Source organism: Neolamprologus brichardi, chromosome 3, assembly GCF_056152115.1.
Source record: "Neolamprologus brichardi isolate AB-2024 chromosome 3, ASM5615211v1, whole genome shotgun sequence".
Taxonomy (NCBI): Eukaryota; Metazoa; Chordata; class Actinopteri; order Cichliformes; family Cichlidae; genus Neolamprologus; species Neolamprologus brichardi.
Genome location: NC_142106.1, coordinates 61,688,167 through 61,709,248, shown reverse-complemented (window position 1 = coordinate 61,709,248; position 21,082 = coordinate 61,688,167). Strand labels below are relative to the sequence as shown.

General features: G+C 46.0%; 1 protein-coding gene across 13 annotated transcripts in view; it reads left to right on the top strand.

The window, feature by feature from the left end:
* LOC102792153 (calcium/calmodulin-dependent protein kinase type II delta 1 chain) overlaps window positions 1-20,832 on the top strand; it is an 80,498-nt gene extending 59,666 nt beyond the window's left edge. For 2 of the 13 annotated variants that reach the window (XM_087838057.1, XM_087838056.1), the window contains exons 14-19: window positions 5,410-5,458; window positions 17,391-17,411; window positions 17,624-17,699; window positions 17,785-17,879; window positions 19,319-19,547; window positions 19,696-20,832. In XM_087838057.1, the coding sequence (XP_087694183.1) occupies window positions 5,410-5,458; window positions 17,391-17,411; window positions 17,624-17,699; window positions 17,785-17,879; window positions 19,319-19,547; window positions 19,696-19,699 (474 nt within the window). In that variant the 3' untranslated portion in view covers window positions 19,700-20,832. Of the gene's footprint in view, window positions 1-2,198; window positions 2,259-4,319; window positions 4,365-5,409; window positions 5,459-17,390; window positions 17,412-17,623; window positions 17,700-17,784; window positions 17,880-19,318; window positions 19,552-19,695 lie in introns of those variants that run through there. The other 11 variants (XM_087838062.1, XM_087838052.1, XM_087838060.1 and 8 more) reach the window with 7 other exon arrangements.
* The last annotated feature ends 250 nt before the right edge of the window (window positions 20,833-21,082 follow it).

Here is a 21,082-nt window from a genome sequence, read left to right as displayed (position 1 = left end):
CTGCTGTCTGTGCTGCTGTCTGTGCTGTTGTCTCTGCTGCTGTCTCTGCTGTTGTCTCTGCTGTTGTCTCTGCTGTTGTCTCTGCTGTCGTCTCTGCTGCTGTCTGTGCTGTTGTCTCTGCTGTTGTCTCTGCTGTTGTCTCTGCTGTCGTCTGTGCTGTCGTCTCTGCTGTTGTCTCTGCTGTTGTCTCTGCTGTTGTCTGTGCTGTTGTCTCTGCTGTCGTCTCTGCTGTTGTCTCTGCTGTTGTCTGTGCTGCTGTCTCTGCTGCTGTCTCTGCTGTTGTCTCTGCTGTCGTCTGTGTTGTTGTCTGTGCTGTCGTCTGTGCTGTCGTCTGTACTGTTGTCTGTGCTGCTGTCTGTGCTTTTGTCTGTGCTGTTGTCTCTGCTGTTGTCTGTGCTGTTGTCTGTGCTGTTGTCTGTGCTGCTGTCTCTGCTGTTGTCTCTGCTGTTGTCTCTGCTTTTGTCTGTGCTGTCGTCTGTGTTGTTGTCTGTGCTGTCGTCTGTGCTGTCGTCTGTGCTGTCGTCTGTGCTGTTGTCTGTGCTGTTGTCTCTGCTGTTGTCTGTGCTGCTGTCTCTGCTGTTGTCTCTGCTGTCATCTCTGCTGTTGTCTCTGCTGTTGTCTGTGCTGTCGTCTCTGCTGTTGTCTCTGTCGTCTCTGCTTTTGTCTCTGCTGTCGTCTGTGCTGTCGTCTTTGCTGTCGTCTCTGCTTTCGTCTCTGCTGTCGTCTGTGTTGTTGTCTGTGCTGTCGTCTCTGCTGTCGTCTGTACTGTTGTCTGTGCTGCTGTCTGTGCTGTCGTCTCTGCTGTTGTCTGTGCTGTCGTCTCTGCTGTTGTCTCTGCTGTTGTCTGTGCTGTCGTCTGTGCTGCTGTCTGTGCTGTCGTCTCTGCTGTCGTCTGTGCTGTTGTCTGTGCTGTTGTCTCTGCTGTTGTCTGTGCTGCTGTCTCTGCTGTTGTCTCTGCTGTCATCTCTGCTGTTGTCTCTGCTGTTGTCTGTGCTGTCGTCTCTGCTGTTGTCTCTGTCGTCTCTGCTTTTGTCTCTGCTGTCGTCTGTGCTGTCGTCTTTGCTGTCGTCTCTGCTGTCGTCTCTGCTGTCGTCTGTGTTGTTGTCTGTGCTGTTGTCTCTGCTGTTGTCTGTGCTGTTGTCTGTGCTTTTGTCTGTGCTGTTGTCTCTGCTGTTGTCTGTGCTGTTGTCTGTGCTGTTGTCTGTGCTGCTGTCTCTGCTGTTGTCTCTGCTGCTGTCTCTGCTGTTGTCTCTGCTTTTGTCTGTGCTGTCGTCTGTGTTGTTGTCTGTGCTGTCGTCTGTGCTGTCGTCTGTGCTGTTGTCTGTGCTGTTGTCTCTGCTGTTGTCTGTGCTGCTGTCTCTGCTGTTGTCTCTGCTGTCATCTCTGCTGTTGTCTCTGCTGTTGTCTGTGCTGTCGTCTCTGCTGTTGTCTCTGTCGTCTCTGCTTTTGTCTCTGCTGTCGTCTGTGCTGTCGTCTTTGCTGTCGTCTCTGCTGTCGTCTCTGCTGTCGTCTGTGTTGTTGTCTGTGCTGTCGTCTCTGCTGTCGTCTGTACTGTTGTCTGTGCTGCTGTCTGTGCTGTCGTCTCTGCTGTTGTCTGTGCTGTCGTCTCTGCTGTTGTCTCTGCTGTTGTCTGTGCTGTCGTCTGTGCTGCTGTCTGTGCTGTCGTCTCTGCTGTTGTCTGTGCTGTTGTCTGTGCTGTCACACCAGCCAGTGAAGGAAATACACATATTTTAATAATCAGTATCTTGCAGTAGAAAAAGAGTATCAAACTGTTGCTGTACTCTGGTGCATGCTGGAATCAGCACACAGACAACTAGTAGAACAAGTGTAATTTTACCTTATTAAATTCCTGACAGCATCTGGGTCATTTTTTCCTCTCCACTCTCTGTTCGCTGTCTAACTTTGAACTCTGGGGATCTAATACTGTTTGAATATTCCACGGTCTATTAACTCATGTCCTAATAACATTTCTTGATCGGAGGTTTGATCAGAGGAAGTTAATTTGATGAGCCTCTTCGACCGCTGAACTGATGCTGAAACGTTCCCGATGGGGTGGCACACGTGACAGCGACTCCTGAGCACGATGTTCCACTTTTGCTTCCACAGCAGCTGCTTGAGGAGTGACTGTTTGGACACTAAGCCTTGTCACTTCTGCCCTGTTCCATCTACCTGCCTGTCTGTCCACTCTGTCTCTCCAGATCAACAACAAGGCCAATGTGGTCACCAGTCCTAAAGAGCCTGTCCCCACTCCTTCTCTGGTACACTGTCTGCCTGCCTTGCTGCCTGTGTTTGCATGACTCTGTCTCTAACTGTAGATCTTTCATTACTTCTGCTCTGTGTGATATTTTACTTTCTGTTGTCGATGGTCACTGTTGTTCTTTCCATTTGAAACGTCTTTGTTGGTCGTGTAACATGAGGGTTGCTTTGTACATCGCTCCATTGCTACACATGGGCTACATTCTCCTTTGTTGTTGATGCCAGCTGTAATGGTACTGGGACCATTGCAAGCCAGCTGTGGCTAATACACTGTTGGTTGTTATTGCATTGAGACAATTAAGGTATGAAGATGGAGGAGTTCCTCGATGTTAGAGGCCAGCAGGTACAAAGGTCGCTGTTAGTAAAGCAGAAGGGAAACAGATCCAACTCATAAAACCAGATTTATGAAACGCGCCAAAGTCAAATCACAAGTTGTAGTTTTCTTACACCCCCAGCTGGATGCAGGTATTCACACTAAATGGGCGTAGTTCACCTCCTCCATGACCCTAATATATCCTCACCAGAGTGTCTGCTAGGTGCACCTCTGTACAACTGCTCATCAATATAAGTATCCAATCAGCAAGCTACACAGGAGAAACTCAGTGCGTGGGGTCAAGACGGGTTGCTGAAGTTCAGAGCATCAGACCATCGAAGAAAGACAGTTTTAAAAAGCGTGGTTAGAAAAGCTGGATGGGCTGCAGTGTGTATTTTAGAAACTGCTGATCCACTACGGTTTCCCACCCAACAATCTCCTGGCTTGACAGAGAATAGTACAAAAAGAGAAAATATCCGGTGGGCGGTAGTTCTTTGGGCTAAAAATGTCAGAGGAGAACTGCTTCGAGTTGATAAGAAAGCAACAGTGAGTCAAATAACTACTGATTATACCCAAAGTATGCAGAAGAACATGAAATGGGGGCTGTTTTCTTTGAGCACTATTTCAACAGCACAGCCGCCCTGAGTGTCCACCTATCTTATGACAGCTGGTTCCAACTGGTTAATGTCTCGTACTGGGATCCGTCCAGACCAGAGCACCAGTGGGATGTGGTGCAGCATTATTTTGATCTGCAGCTGCACAGTGCTGTCGTGTCAGTGTGGACAGAAGCCTCCAAACCTTGTTGAACATATACCACAAAAGGTGTACCTAATAAAGTGTCTGACAGAGGAGAACATAAGTAGATTTTCTATAAACAATAACCTCACGTGGACCTGAAATTGATCTCATCTTCTAGTCTAGCACTGGGGAGCGATGTGTAGGGACAGTACCTCAGTAGCTGTTCAGTGGATTCGAACCCCCAACCTTCTGATCATGGGGCGACCACTTTACCTACTGAGCTGTCCGTATCTGATTACATTATCAGTTCATGAGTTGACAAACCCGTAACATGTGCTGGAATCACAGACATGATTGGTGATTAAACTTGTCTTTAAATAGATATCAGAGCTTCTTGTTTTTTCAACCCCAGGTTCATAAATGAGACAGACATCAGTCCACTCATCAAATCCACATCCTTCTCTAAATGTTCCTCACTGAGTCTGATAATGCAAACATGCCGTTCAGATTAATATTTCCAGGTTCCTGGAAATCCTTGGATTTATTTTTAGACATGTGGGGTATTTGCACAATTTGACAAATCCAATAACTGCACCAATATAAGTGTGGGTGGGGATCGTGCACCACAGTGGCAGAGCTCACTCACAGGAGTTAGTCTGCCTCAGGTTAGCAGCTGCCATGAGTTTGGAGTTGACATGCAGGGAAACCGTCCTGATCGTGTGTCTCTTTATAGAAGCACTTTGATGCTTCAGTGAGCGTTCAGCTCTTTACAAATATTATACCACGCTGTGTGTTTCTGTCGTTGTCATCCTGGCGTAGAACCATCTGTGGGTGTCGTCGCAGCTTTCAGTGCCAATCATCTCGTGTCTGCAGTTGTAGTCATTGCTGTAGTTGTGTTTGTAGTAATGACCTGTTTTCCCTAAATAGCAGCTGTTAAACTTTCCTTCACTGCTTTCACTTGAGTCCATTTTGCTGAACTTTCACTCAACGTCTCCTCCTCCTCTCAAATCAGGAGCCTCAAACCACTGTTATCCACAACCCAGCTGATGGAAACAAGGTACACAGCTGATCAGCTGCTGATCTGAAGCTGCAGTTGCTGCTGTTCGTCACCATTAGACTAGAAGCTTAATGCTGCTTCTGATGATGGTGTTTGTGTGCTGTTGCTCTGATTCAACGTCGTGCAAGAAAACAGCCGAGAAACCTGTGAAATACTGCACGTTATAAACTGTTGCATGTAATTATTTGGACGTAAACTTACTGTGACGAATATCATGTTTCATGTTTAAATTGTGCATCGTGCTGAGGTTGTTTCTGTGGAGAAGCATCCTCACGTGCTGTCAGTGTGTGACCAAGCTGTGCATGTTGTTGCAACACAGCAAAGAGACAGCAGATGGACACCAGAGCCATCCTCAGTGCTTCTCAGTCCAGTGTTGTGCAATTGTGGATCTACATCAGCGTGTAAATCCATGAGACGATGCAAAAATGCATGCTTGTGTTATTGCTTTGTGGGGTGAGGATATTGTGATAGCTCGTGTGTTATATGTGCGTAGTCTGCTGTGTAGATGCAAGCAGGTGTTTCACTTGAACAAGCAGTACAATATATTAAAGGGTTGAGGATGCTGCTAAAGATAAAACTGCCTTAATGAGACAATATTTCAGGAAACCCACTTCAAACATGTGCAGTTTAATCACATGTTGATGCCAAGTCCACTGTTAAGCTTGATAACACAAAACAACATTTTGGTCCCTGAAAGAAGAATTATTGAATATATCAAGTTTTGAAAGTAAGAGATTTTACCTTTCGTAAGACTTCAAACCAACGTTGGTAATGAGTGACCATGAAGAAAGTCTAAAATCAGATGAGACAAAAATGACCTTGTCAGGACTTTAAACTATCATTTTGAGCTACACAACACTGAGACGTGATTTCTAGATGCTGAGTTCTGAGAAAGCCAAACAAATGTCTTCAGCACTGGCCATCTGCTCAATCTGCTGATTTAACTCCAAGTTGTAACAGGTGTTCAAGTAGGTGATGCGAGTGAACGTGGAGCAAACTGATGTCAGTGTTATACTCAGGGTTCCTCTGGTTTGTCCTTCTGCAGGAGTCCAGCGAGAGCGCCAACACGACCATCGAGGACGAGGACGTGAGAGGTAGGGCGGTCCAGATGTAAACCTCCACCTTGTTCACAGGATGACACCACTCACACTTTGTTTTTACACTAGTCAGTGAGTTCAGTTTCACCTGCCACACTCGGGTCTGAGTACTGACAAACACACAATGTGCCATCATCTGAAGAAACACAGGAACAGGTGAAAGGCTAAATCTTTATTTATCAGTAAGGATGGGACTAGTGTAAACAGAAGTGGTCCTAGCACTGAACCCTGTGGAACTCCATAATTAACCTCAGTGTGTGAAGAGGACTCTCCATTTACATGCACAAACTGGAGTCTATTAGATAGATATGATACAAACCACTGCAGCACAGTACCTGTAATACCTACAGCATGTTCTAATCGCTCTAATAGGATATTATGGTCAACAGTATCGAACGCTGCACTGAGGTCTAGCAGGACAAGCACAGAGATGAGTCCACTGTCAGAGGCCATAAGAAGATCATTTGTAACCTTCACTAAAGCTGTTTCTGTGCTGTGATGAACTCTGAAACCTGACTGAAACTCTTCAAATAAACCATTCCTCTGCAGATGATCTGTTAGCTGTTTGACAACTACTCTTTCAAGGAGGTTTGATATGAGATGACTGCTGGCTCACAGAGGGCTTTTTCAGTAACTGTGAACTTAATGTCAAATCCAGTGCCATCAATTTCTCTCCCAGTCTCTTGCATCTCGTCCTGTTTAAAGGAGCTGATTTGTCTGTTGTGTGTCCCTACAATAGTGACCTTTTCATAGAGCAGATTCTCAATCATGTAATTCAGATGTATTAGTGTGCATGCCAGCCTATACACGAGACCTTTGCTTTACAATGGCCTCCGTTGTTGCTGATGGCCTCGTTCATGTTTCTCTGTTGCATAACTGACATTAGTGCTCAGTTCCTCTCAGCTTTCTTCTTATTCAGAGGAGGACTTGGTTTAACTGAAAGACTCTGGCTGGAGCCTTGATGCTTTTAAAATGCAACCAGCCTGTGTGTTTATACGCAGTTACCATGGGGACAGGTGTTATGTGCAGGTAACCCACTCACCTGCACACCTGTCTGCTCAGCTTCTGCCAGGTGATTTTATATTTTGGTGGTGGATTCAGAGGGAGAACCGTCATTAATCTGGATTTCCATCTGAACTAAATGTTCGTCAGCTCATAACGTTACATCCTCACTCCATCAGTGCTGCCGACCATTAAATACTTTATCATTAAAGCTTGTCGTTGTTTTTATTCGTTCATTGGCTGTGAGGTGACTGTTTTTCTAACAGCTTTATATTATGTGGGTTAGTACATCGGTGTGATGGTAACCATTTGCACCCAGAAGAAGTTGTAATGATGTCCTGTAGCCTCCATGGACCGTGATCTTCACAGATGATGATTTGTAGAAAAAAGGAGCCTGGAGAAGTTCTGCTCTGCAGATCAGAGGAAGTCATTAGAAGAAGAACACGCCTGTAAATGAAATCAGGTGAAGATGCATTTAAATACCAACACACGGTGAAGAAGAAGAGCAGGCAGGCTGGAGTAAAGCTGAGTGTCAGGGATGACTGGTGATCTCAAGGGTCAAAGGGGAGGTGGAGGAGGAGCTGGAGGTGGCAGAGATTTCCTCACTGGGGGTGACCAGGACGAAGAAGGTCAGAAATGAGCCAATCAGAGCGCCGGCTGAGAGTGAGGGTTTGCAGGTAGCTGAGGGGGACGTGCAGAAGAGGGATAGTGGACAAAAGAGGGTGAATATGGAGTCGGCAAAAGGAGGAGAGGAGGAGCACAGATGAGATTCAGGGATGTGATAAAGCACCGGGGTCATCTTACATCGTTACTCCATGAACATCGCTGTGCATGATGTCATCTCCTGCACGCCGTTCATGTTCAGTGTTCTTCATCTTCTGTTTTCTCCTCTTCATTCCTCCTTCATCTCCATCTCGTTCTCCTCTTCATTCCTCCTTCATCTCCACCTCGTTCTCCTCTTCATTCCTCCTTCATCTCCATCTCATCCTCCTCTTCATTCCTCCTTCATCTCCATCTCATTCTCCTCTTCATTCCTCCTTCATCTCCATCTCGTTCTCCTCTTCATTCTTCCTTCATCTCCACCTCGTTCTCCTCTTCATTCCTCCTTCATCTCCATCTCATCCTCCTCTTCATTCCTCCTTCATCTCCATCTCATTCTCCTCTTCATTCCACCTTCATCTCATTCTCCTCTTCATTCCTCCTTCATCTCCATCTCATTCTCCTCTTCATTCCTCCTTCATCTCCATCTCATCCTCCTCTTCATTCCTCCTCCTTCTCCACACATTCTTCTCTTCATTCCTCCTCCATCTCCACCCATTCTCCTCTTCATTCCTCCTTCATCTCCATCTCATCCTCCTCTTCATTCCTCCTCCATCTCCATCTCGTTCTCCTCTTCATTCCACCTTCATCTCATCCTCCTCTTCATTCCTCCTTCATCTCCATCTCGTTCTCCTCTTCATTCCTCCTTCATCTCATCCTCCTCTTCATTCCTCCTTCATCTCCATCTCGTTCTCCTCTTCATTCCTCCTTCATCTCATCCTCCTCTTCATTCCTCCATCTCCATCTCATCCTCCTCTTCATTCCTCCTTCATCTCATCCTCCTCTTCATTCCTCCTTCATCTCATCCTCCTCTTCATTCCTCCTTCATCTCATCCTCCTCTTCATTCCTCCTTCATCTCGTTCTCCTCTTCATTCCTCCTTCATCTCCATCTCATTCTCCTCTTCATTCCTCCTTCATCTCCATCTCATCCTCCTCTTCATTCCTCCTTCATCTCCATCTCATTCTCCTCTTCATTCCTCCTTCATCTCCATCTCATCCTCCTCTTCATTCCTCCTTCATCTCCATCTCATTCTCCTCTTCATTCCTCCTTCATCTCGTTCTCCTCTTCATTCCTCCTTCATCTCCATCTCATCCTCCTCTTCATTCCTCCTTCATCTTCATCTCATTCTCCTCTTCATTCCTCCTTCATCTCCATCTCGTTCTCCTCTTCATTCCACCTTCATCTCATCCTCCTCTTCATTCCTCCTTCATCTCCATCTCGTTCTCCTCTTCATTCCTCCTCCTTCTCCACACATTCTTCTCTTCATTCCTCCTCCATCTCCACCCATTCTCCTCTTCATTCCTCCTTCATCTCCATCTCATCCTCCTCTTCATTCCTCCTCCATCTCCATCTCGTTCTCCTCTTCATTCCACCTTCATCTCATCCTCCTCTTCATTCCTCCTTCATCTCCATCTCGTTCTCCTCTTCATTCCTCCTTCATCTCATCCTCCTCTTCATTCCTTCTTCATCTCCATCTCGTTCTCCTCTTCATTCCTCCTTCATCTCATCCTCCTCTTCATTCCTCCATCTCCATCTCATCCTCCTCTTCATTCCTCCTTCATCTCATCCTCCTCTTCATTCCTCCTTCATCTCATCCTCCTCTTCATTCCTCCTTCATCTCATCCTCCTCTTCATTCCTCCTTCATCTCATTCTCCTCTTCATTCCTCCTTCATCTCCATCTCGTTCTCCTCTTCATTCCTCCTTCATCTCCATCTCATTCTCCTCTTCATTCCTCCTTCATCTCCATCTCATCCTCCTCTTCATTCCTCCTTCATCTCCATCTCATCCTCCTCTTCATTCCTCCTTCATCTTCATCTCATTCTCCTCTTCATTCCTCCTTCATCTCCATCTCATTCTCCTCTTCATTCCTCCTTCATCTCCATCTCATCCTCCTCTTCATTCCTCCTTCATCTCCATCTCGTTCTCCTCTTCATTCCACCTTCATCTCATCCTCCTCTTCATTCCTCCTTCATCTCCATCTCATCCTCCTCTTCATTCCTCCTTCATCTCATTCTCCTCTTCATTCCTCCTTCATCTCCATCTCGTTCTCCTCTTCATTCCTCCTTCATCTCCATCTCATTCTCCTCTTCATTCCTCCTTCATCTCGTCCTCCTCTTCATTCCTCCTTCATCTCCATCCCATCCTCCTCTTCATTCCTCCTTCATCTCCACCCATTCTCCTCTTCATTCCTCCTTCATCTCCATCTCGTTCTCCTCTTCATTCCTCCTTCATCTCGTCCTCCTCTTCATTCCTCCTTCATCTCCAAACATCCTCCTCTTCATTCCTCCTTCATCTCCATCGCGTTCTCCTCTTCATTCCTCCTTCATCTCCATCTCATCCTCCTCTTCATTCCTCCTCCTTCTCCACACATTCTTCTCTTCATTCCTCCTCCATCTCCACCCATTCTCCTCTTCATTCCTCCTTCATCTCCATCTCATCCTCCTCTTCATTCCTCCTCCATCTCCATCTCGTTCTCCTCTTCATTCCACCTTCATCTCATCCTCCTCTTCATTCCTCCTTCATCTCCATCTCGTTCTCCTCTTCATTCCACCTTCATCTCATCCTCCTCTTCATTCCTTCTTCATCTCCATCTCGTTCTCCTCTTCATTCCTCCTTCATCTCATCCTCCTCTTCATTCCTCCATCTCCATCTCATCCTCCTCTTCATTCCTCCTTCATCTCATCCTCCTCTTCATTCCTCCTTCATCTCATCCTCCTCTTCATTCCTCCTTCATCTCATCCTCCTCTTCATTCCTCCTTCATCTCATTCTCCTCTTCATTCCTCCTTCATCTCCATCTCGTTCTCCTCTTCATTCCTCCTTCATCTCCATCTCATTCTCCTCTTCATTCCTCCTTCATCTCCATCTCATCCTCCTCTTCATTCCTCCTTCATCTCCATCTCATCCTCCTCTTCATTCCTCCTTCATCTCCATCTCATTCTCCTCTTCATTCCTCCTTCATCTCGTTCTCCTCTTCATTCCTCCTTCATCTCCATCTCATCCTCCTCTTCATTCCTCCTTCATCTTCATCTCATTCTCCTCTTCATTCCTCCTTCATCTCCATCTCATTCTCCTCTTCATTCCTCCTTCATCTCCATCTCATCCTCCTCTTCATTCCTCCTTCATCTCCATCTCGTTCTCCTCTTCATTCCACCTTCATCTCATCCTCCTCTTCATTCCTCCTTCATCTCCATCTCATCCTCCTCTTCATTCCTCCTTCATCTCATTCTCCTCTTCATTCCTCCTTCATCTCCATCTCGTTCTCCTCTTCATTCCTCCTTCATCTCCATCTCATTCTCCTCTTCATTCCTCCTTCATCTCCATCTCATCCTCCTCTTCATTCCTCCTTCATCTCCATCTCATTCTCCTCTTCATTCCTCCTTCATCTCCATCTCGTTCTCCTCTTCATTCTTCCTTCATCTCCACCTCGTTCTCCTCTTCATTCCTCCTTCATCTCCATCTCATCCTCCTCTTCATTCCTCCTTCATCTCCATCTCATTCTCCTCTTCATTCCACCTTCATCTCATTCTCCTCTTCATTCCTCCTTCATCTCCATCTCGTCCTCCTCTTCATTCCTCCTTCATCTCCATCTCGTCCTCCTCTTCATTCCTCCTTCATCTCCATTCCGTTCTCCTCTTCATTCCTCCTTCATCTCCATCTCGTCCTCCTCTTCATTCCTCCTTCATCTCATTCTCCTCTTCATTCCTCCTTCATCTCCATCTCATTCTCCTCTTCATTCCTCCTTCATCTCCATCTCATTCTCCTCTTCATTCCTCCTTCATCTCCATCTCATCCTCCTCTTCATTCCTCCTTCATCTCCATCTCATTCTCCTCTTCATTCCTCCTTCATCTCGTTCTCCTCTTCATTCCTCCTTCATCTCCATCTCATCCTCCTCTTCATTCCTCCTTCATCTTCATCTCATTCTCCTCTTCATTCCTCCTTCATCTCCATCTCGTTCTCCTCTTCATTCCACCTTCATCTCATCCTCCTCTTCATTCCTCCTTCATCTCCATCTCGTTCTCCTCTTCATTCCTCCTCCTTCTCCACACATTCTTCTCTTCATTCCTCCTCCATCTCCACCCATTCTCCTCTTCATTCCTCCTTCATCTCCATCTCATCCTCCTCTTCATTCCTCCTCCATCTCCATCTCGTTCTCCTCTTCATTCCACCTTCATCTCATCCTCCTCTTCATTCCTCCTTCATCTCCATCTCGTTCTCCTCTTCATTCCTCCTTCATCTCATCCTCCTCTTCATTCCTTCTTCATCTCCATCTCGTTCTCCTCTTCATTCCTCCTTCATCTCATCCTCCTCTTCATTCCTCCATCTCCATCTCATCCTCCTCTTCATTCCTCCTTCATCTCATCCTCCTCTTCATTCCTCCTTCATCTCATCCTCCTCTTCATTCCTCCTTCATCTCATCCTCCTCTTCATTCCTCCTTCATCTCATTCTCCTCTTCATTCCTCCTTCATCTCCATCTCGTTCTCCTCTTCATTCCTCCTTCATCTCCATCTCATTCTCCTCTTCATTCCTCCTTCATCTCGTTCTCCTCTTCATTCCTCCTTCATCTCCATCTCATCCTCCTCTTCATTCCTCCTTCATCTTCATCTCATTCTCCTCTTCATTCCTCCTTCATCTCCATCTCATTCTCCTCTTCATTCCTCCTTCATCTCCATCTCATCCTCCTCTTCATTCCTCCTTCATCTCCATCTCGTTCTCCTCTTCATTCCACCTTCATCTCATCCTCCTCTTCATTCCTCCTTCATCTCCATCTCATCCTCCTCTTCATTCCTCCTTCATCTCATTCTCCTCTTCATTCCTCCTTCATCTCCATCTCGTTCTCCTCTTCATTCCTCCTTCATCTCCATCTCATTCTCCTCTTCATTCCTCCTTCATCTCCATCTCATCCTCCTCTTCATTCCTCCTTCATCTCCATCTCATTCTCCTCTTCATTCCTCCTTCATCTCCATCTCATCCTCCTCTTCATTCCTCCTTCATCTCCATCTCATTCTCCTCTTCATTCCTCCTTCATCTCGTTCTCCTCTTCATTCCTCCTTCATCTCCATCTCATCCTCCTCTTCATTCCTCCTTCATCTTCATCTCATTTTCCTCTTCATTCCTCCTTCATCTCCATCTCATTCTCCTCTTCATTCCTCCTTCATCTCCATCTCATCCTCCTCTTCATTCCTCCTTCATCTCCATCTCGTTCTCCTCTTCATTCCACCTTCATCTCATCCTCCTCTTCATTCCTCCTTCATCTCCATCTCGTTCTCCTCTTCATTCCTCCTTCATCTCGTCCTCCTCTTCATTCCTCCTTCATCTCCACCCATTCTCCTCTTCATTCCTCCTTCATCTCCATCGTGTTCTCGTCTTCATTCCTCTTTCATCTCGTCCTCCTCTTCATTCCTCCTTCATCTCGTTCTCCTCTTCATTCCTCCTTCATCTCCATCTCGTTCTCCTCTTCATTCCTCCTTCATCTCGTCCTCCTCTTCATTCCTCCTTCATCTCCATCTCATCCTCCTCTTCATTCCTCCTTCATCTCCACCCATTCTCCTCTTCATTCCTCCTTCATCTCCATCTCGTTCTCCTCTTCATTCCTCCTTCATCTCGTCCTCCTCTTCATTCCTCCTTCATCTCCAAACATCCTCCTCTTCATTCCTCCTTCATCTCCATCGCGTTCTCCTCTTCATTCCTCTTTCATCTCGTCCTCCTCTTCATTCCTCCTTCATCTCGTTCTCCTCTTCATTCCTCCTTCATCTCGTCCTCCTCTTCATTCCTCCTTCATCTCCATCTCGTCCTCCTCTTCATTCCTCCTTCATCTCCATCTCGTTCTCCTCTTCATTCCTCCTCCATCTCCATCTCATTCTCCTCTTCATTCCTCCTTCATCTCGTCCTCCTCTTCATTCCCCCTTCATCTCCACACATTCTTCTCTTCATTCCTCCTCCTTCTCCACACATTCTCCTCTTCATTCCTCCTTCATCTCCATCTCGTTCTCCTCTTCATTCCTCCTTCATCTCCATCTCGTTCTCCTCTTCATTCCTCCTCCATCTCCATCTCATTCTCCTCTTCATTCCTCCTTCATCTCGTCCTCCTCTTCATTCCTCCTTCATCTCCATCTCATTCTCCTCTTCATTCCTCCTTCATCTCCATCTCGTCCTCCTCTTCATTCCTCCTTCATCTCATTCTCCTCTTCATTCCTCCTTCATCTCCATCTCATTCTCCTCTTCATTCCTCCTTCATCTCCATCTCATTCTCCTCTTCATTCCTCCTTCATCTCATTCTCCTCTTCATTCCTCCTTCATCTCCATCTCGTCCTCCTCTTCATTCCTCCTTCATCTCCATCTCGTCCTCCTCTTCATTCCTCCTTCATCTCCATTCCGTTCTCCTCTTCATCCCTCCTTCATCTCCTTCATCTCCACCCATCCTCTGATCTCTCAGCTCAGTCCCCCAGTCTGCAGATCTTCCACCTTAAGCACTTGGACCCCTTCCCTTCTCACCTTCCTTCCTCCAGCTGCCTCTTACCCACCCCTTGCCTTTCGTGCTCTTTGTCTTCATCGTCTTCTGCTTCGTCCTCCTCTTCTTCCATCTCCTCCTGCTGGTTCTCTCCCAGTGTTTGGCCCAGTGGTGAGGAGTGCTGCCAGTATATCCTGCGGGCACTGGCGGCTGCCTTCGTGCTCCTCTTCTTCACGTCATCCTTTATGATCCTTTTCACTGACCATCACACCATTTGTCACTGCGGCCCCCAAACATGCTCACGAGACCCCGGCCCCCAGAATGGCGTGCCTCTCAGCAGTCGTGCGTCCAGCGCCTCCCAGTGTAAGTCGCCCTCCTTAATGCCTGAAGCTGAGTCGCCTTATTGTTGATATTATGTGAAAATGTCACTGAGCAGGAATGAAGAACATAATGACTGATGTGATCCAGATCAGACTTTTCTCTCACGCTCTGTTGGAGAGTTTCCAGCCTCACAGCCTCACAGCAGTGTGTGTCGTTAGAAAGTTTCCAGCCTCACAGCCTGTGTGTCGTTAGCTCTGCTTCTTTAGACGCTAAATCAGCTCCAACAGGTAAAGAGCGAGCGATGTTTGGTGACCAGACTATTTATGCTCAGCTGAACCAGTTTCCCTGCTGCTGTGGGACAGCGCCACTCACTGGTCACTGTCACCACTACACTTAGTCCTTTTTGGGTTTGAGGTTTTGACTCGTACTTGCTCATAAAACGAGTTGTATCATTTTCTTTAGAAAGCCTCTGATTAGAGTTTAGATCCTTATTTTCCCTGTGAACATTATGACTGTTGATTGTCTTTGTGCTTTATTACAAACTGTTTTTGTCCTGACTAAATCTGTCACAGTGAAAATGTGACAGATTAAACCAAGTAAACCAACTTTGGATTTATTATTTTGTAAAATTCCAGAAAGAAAAAGCAAAAAGGAGCGTTTAGGTGTTCATAAATGATGTTAAAGACACTGAGGGTGCCTGTGTCGTTCTGTGTAGGGCCGCATTAAAAATTTGCTTCATTTGTTCATAAAGTTAATAATGATGGTGAAAACCCACAGCAGCCCCTAAGCTGCTGTTTGTTCTTCAATAATCAGTATTAAATTAGACTTTGTCAGTCACAAGCCTTTACAGTAAAGTGGCTCAGCATTCTGACTCTGCCTCACCTCTAGCCTTTAATTTTCCTGTTATTCAATGAATTAAAACCATTTCCTTCATATTATTCTGACCGAGTCATCTCACCCGCCCCGCCCGTGTCTCGCAACACTCGGCGTGTTCTCCGTCACCACATCCTGACTCTCCTCCGTGGTGTGCCTCTGTTCCTCCTGCCTCCATATTCACCATCTGATGTTCACATTTCTAACCTTGTCCATGCCACAGTCACATCTTCAGTTCTGCTCCAGCTTCACCTCCTTTCTTTGGTGATGTAATTATCTCCAAAGCGTACATGATAGGTCTCACTTGCTTCTTGTAAATCTCGCCTTTTCCTGCTCTCCTTCTATAATACATAGCCCCTGATAATCACTGGCTCCGCCCTGCCTGCTCCACTACCTGCTCCACTACCTGCTCCTCTACTTGCTCCTCTACTTGCTCCTCTACCTGCTCCTCTACCTGCTCCACTACCTGCTCCTCTACTTGCTCCTCTACCTGCTCCTCTACTTGCTCCTCTACCTGCTCCTCTACCTGCTCCTCTACCTGCTCCTCTACTTGCTCCTCTACCTGCTCCTCTACTTGCTCCTCTACTTGCTCCTCTACCTGCTCCTCTACTTGCTCCTCTACCTGCTCCTCTACCTGCTCCTCTACCTGCTCCTCTACTTGCTCCTCTACCTGCTCCTCTACTTGCTCCTCTACTTGCTCCTCTACCTGCTCCTCTACTTGCTCCTCTACCTGCTCCTCTACCTGCTCCTCTACCTGCTCCTCTACTTGCTCCTCTACCTGCTCCTCTACTTGCTCCTCTACCTGCTCCTCTACTTGCTCCTCTACCTGCTCCTCTACCTGCTCCTCTACCTGCTCCTCTACTTGCTCCTCTACCTGCTCCTCTACTTGCTCCTCTACCTGCTCCTCTACCTGCTCCTCTACCTGCTCCTCTACCTGCTCCTCTACTTGCTCCTCTACCTGCTCCTCTACTTGCTCCTCTACTTGCTCCTCTACCTGCTCCTCTACTTGCTCCTCTACCTGCTCCTCTACCTGCTCCTCTACCTGCTCCTCTACCTGCTCCTCTACTTGCTCCTCTACCTGCTCCTCTACTTGCTCCTCTACTTGCTCCTCTACCTGCTCCTCTACCTGCCCCACTCCCTGCTCCACCCCACTCTTTGCAGCTTCAGCCTCATGGCACCTTAAACCCATCTGCCCTGACTTCCTCATGCAGGACCTCCGTTCGTCTCTCGGCATGCTGTCATGTGCTTTCTATAGATGCGCAGACACATTGCAGCTCCTTTGATCATCACAATCAGTGTTTTCAAACCAAACAGCACATCTGTAGCGCACAAGAAGCCATACTGCTGCTCGCTGATCATCACCTCTCCTCCTAACCGAGCTTCTTACAACTCTGTCATCCTCAATCTCCCGTACTGACGAACTTATGAGTGATCAGAAACATTGGCAATAATCAACACCAAATTGAACCCAACCCTGTGTACTTCAAGGGCCTGTAGCAGCTTCTTTGCATGATGGTGAAATATTGTTTCATTGCACGTTGCATGGATGGTTTTAATATCCATGCCATTTTATTAGGGACGTGTTAGGTACCTTAATAAGGTACCAACAAGTGAAGCAACGCTGTTGCTCCACATGTGGAAATATCTCATGGTACTTGCACTAGCAACAGAGGGTACGGAGAGAGGTTCATCAAACACAGTGAGCACCCCGACACGAGGTGTTTCTGTGCGTCTGTGGAAGACTGTGGGATCGACACAGGAGTGACCAAACAGCCGATCCATAGCACAAAGTAAGGAAACCATCTCTTCACGGCACGACGGACGGGCAGTTTGAGGGAGGAGCGACACATGTCGAACTGGAACATCACCAGAGGTGCTTACAGCACCAACTGTCAGCCATCTTTAACACTGTCCTGAAATCCCTGCTTTGATGGATGAATGGAGCAAACATAAAAACGTCCCGACACATAAACCTGCGCTGACACGATCGCCTCAGAGATTAAGTATCTGGATTCCCATCAGCATTTGGAACTTGGTGCTTCTGGACTGGAGGTGAAAATAGTTCGGAAGCACAACAGTAGCGTGTTATTAGTCGTGGTCTGGTGTTTGATGGCCATTCAGCCACTCAGTGACGCGCTGAGCTCAAAGTAAAGTTCTGGTTGTCGTTTAGGAGAAACGTTGTTGGCAGATCTTAGTCTGACATGAACCGTTTTATAAAACTCTCGTTAGAAAGAAGGAAACTGTCTGTGAAACTGGTCACTCTGGAGTTTAACTGCCAGCCTTTCACAGAAGCAGCCAATGACCGGAGTTGTTGAAGATGCTTTCTTTGGGTTATGTTGTGCACTAAGATTTTTGTTACGTCTGTACTGTTTGACTTGATCATGTTGTGTGACTCTCTTTCACGAGTGCTTGCATGTAAAGCCACATCAGTACTTATTGTGTCCATTCATTGTTTCCTAGCTAACCTTCTTAGCACGAAAGGTAATGTTATCGAACCAAGCTGACCACACTGACCTCCCAGCTTTCCTCCATCTCCATGTAACATTGTGCTATTTGAGGTGGATCCCATGCTCATGCTGTGACGATGAACTCATGCTGTCTTTGTGTTCCTGTTTTTAACCTTTAACTGTGTTTTCATTATGTCAAAGCTGTGCAGATATCCCGAACTAAAGCGATGTGTCTCTGTCTCTCAGCTCGAAAGCAGGAGATCATCAAGGCCACTGAGCAGCTGATTGAGGCCATTAACAATGGAGACTTTGAAGCCTACACGTTAGTCATTAAAGTACTTGTCAGTAAACTCTCACATGTTCACATGTTTCCATAAAGCTAATGAATGTGTTGCATGTTCTTTCAGGAAGATATGTGATCCTGGTCTCACATCCTTTGAACCTGAAGCCTTGGGTAACCTGGTGGAGGGCACAGACTTCCACCGCTTCTACTTTGAGAACGGTACAGTGTTCCTGCAGGACATGGTCTGATGAAGCATCGTAGCTGTCCCAGTTTAGGCTCGTATTTCCTGTAAGAAGTGCATCGCATGCAGAACCCACTGTGGAGAGTGACTGCATCCCTTTGATTGTGTTGCACTCCCTCATTCACCACCTGTTGCAGCTCTGACTCATCTATTGTCTTTATTACATTGGCATTACATTGGTGTCACATTGGTATCACATTGGTGTTACATTGGTGTCACATTGGTATCACATTGGTGTTACGTTGGTATCACATTGGTATCACATTGGTGTTACTTTGGTATCACATTGGCGTTACATTGGTGTTACGTTGGTATCACATTGGTGTTACGTTGGTGTCACATTAGTGTTACGTTGGTATCACATTGGCGTTACAGTGGTGTTACGTTGGTGTCACATTGGCGTTACAGTGGTGTTACGTTGGTGTTACGTTGGTGTCACATTGGTGTTACGTTGGTGTCACATTGGTGTTACGTTGGTGTCACATTGGTGTTACGTTGGTATCACATTGGTGTTACGTTGGTGTCACATTGGTGTTACGTTGGTGTCACATTGGTGTTACGTTGGTGTCACATTGGTATCACATTGGCATTACATTGTCTCGTGAAACAACGTGGAGCGTTGTGGAATTCTCTCCTGTAGCGATGAATTTCCTGAGTCCAACCCATGAAAATGGTAAATGGCACACTGGCTTGTGCAGCATGTTTGGACATGAAATGCTGGTCGGGCAGCAAAACCAACATTTACCACAACAGAAAGCAGTTGTTAATCAAGAGCAACAAATTCAACCATTTCACCTGGTTGCTCTCTGGAGTGCGTTTCCTCGTGCTTCCCAGTGTTTTCCAGCACTGTTGGTTGATGCAGGTCATTTTCTTAGTTTTTGAGGCCTGGATATATTCAGTGTACTTCCATGTTTCTGCAAAAGTTCAGCCGTGTTTGTGGTGTTACTTTCCAACACGCTAACACCCTGTTTAAAAAAACAAACTTGTCTTGCATAAATGACTCTGTACAGTTGGGTTTTGTCTTCGTTTAAGTCTGAGAAGTAGCTGCATGCTGCTTCCACACCAACAGGTCGACAGCAGAGCTCAGTCAGCTGATGCATCAGCGGTTTATACGTTTTGTTAAGACTTTAAGCCAGATTTGTTGCTCACTTCAGTCATTTAGATGTGACTGATGCTGGATATTGGCTTGGTGCATAGCTAATAGTTTCTATGAAATGTAATTTAAGAAACTAACTATTAACAGAGTTAATAATTAGTTTCTTAGAGCCACTGAAGCCTCTTTCAGTTGTCATATACCGAGCAATTTCACATATTTGTAATTATTGATAACGCATCGGATGCTTTAAAGCTAATATGTGGTACATAAGCTGTGCAGTGGTACATGTTGGTTGTGTTACTGTGTTGTTGTCCTCTGCAGCTCTGTCTAAGGGGAAACAGCCCATCCACACCATCCTCCTCAACCCTCACGTCCACCTCATTGGCGATGACGCCGCCTGCATTGCCTACATCCGCCTCACCCAGTACATCGATAGCAGCGGCATGCCTCGCACCATGCAGTCAGAGGAGACTCGCATCTGGCACCGCCGTGACAGCAAGTGGCAGAATATCCACTTCCACCGCTCCGGCTCTCCCACCGTTCCCACCAAGTAAGATCACCACCAGATTGCTTATAGTATTTAGACATTACTATTACATTAATAGTATTCCACGTCTAACGAGCCGTAATGCCAGTAACTAGATCAGAGCAGTGGGTGAAGCTGACTGTGTGGGTTTGTGTCTGTGCTCCACTTTCAGCTGAGATGACCTCGACTACCTTCCAGCCTACAGCCGTCAGCTGACGGACTTCTGCCGTCATTCCATCCAAGCCACGCCTCCCCCTTGTTTGCTAGCGCTCTGCCCTCTCAGTGTGTTGTTTACATTGTCGCTGCTGAACTGAAGTTTATTCCAAATGTAAAGTTCACACTTTGACAATATCACTTTGTAGAGAGAGTGCAGGGTGTTCAACATATCTGTTTGCAGCATTTTTATTACTGGTTTCTTGATATATTCTTTTTTAATAGAAGTGGACTCTAATGGTGCCACTGGTTCCACTTGATTTTAATGGGCTAGTCTATGTGAAGCTCCCAGTCATGACTACACATGTTGTGCTATTGTGATATTTTGACCTTTTGGCACAATGACCGATATCAAACTTTTTAATCACGTTTCTGTTTCCAGACACAAGCTTTGTTTGATCTATAGGTTTGGGTAATCAATGTAATTTGCTCTTCTTTGCTTGATCCATATGAGTTATCTTACTGATGTTTACTAGGAGCTGTAACTACATGTTTAAAAGGGAAACCGTTTAGTTCGGTCACGGAGCATCGCGTGAAGAGATAGATTCTTAAAGCCATTCTGCGACTCCGGCCAGTCAAATCATATTTTCATACAATAAGAATTATGTGAATCTGTTTGTTTACATTTTACAGTGTGATATTGATGCTTGTCCTTCTCCTCACTTACCTTTAAGAACATTTTAACCTCCGTCTTTCATCCTCTGCTTAAATCCTGTTTAACTGTAAATCAGTTTGCTAAGTTTCACCACTGACCGGGTTGTTCAACACTCATTATGTTACGCTGTAGTTATTTTAGTGCCACCAGGGAAACGGTTGTTGTGGAGATCACACAGGGAACTTCTTTAATTCCAGATTGAATTAAGTGCAGAGGAAGCCGTTAAAGTCACAGGTGTGTTTTTGTGTATTAAATAATCACTGAAATATTTAGAGAACTGCTTCGTATTGATTTCTTTATCACATTCGTCCATTTCAAAGGACACTTTGGGTTTATCTTTGTGATTGAACTGTATGATGGGCTGCTGGTATTTAATGTTGCCATGATGGGCCAAGCCTGATGTTTAAGAAATCTCAAATAAAATGTGATTTATGCCAATGAGCGATTTGTTTTTTCATTCCTCATGTGAACTCTGCATCAGTGATATTTCTTGTTGTGCTTTGATGCTGATTGTAAAATATCCTGCCCGCCCCTTCATCCTCACTCGGTTTCAGCAGAGGCCGCCCCTCCCTGACTTATTCCTGTCACCCAGCTCTTGCACGTTGGGGTTTTCTCTGTTACTGTGGGGTCTTTACAGTATAAAGCAGTAATTTTGTTGTGATTTGGAGCTGTAGAAATGAAACTTATCTAA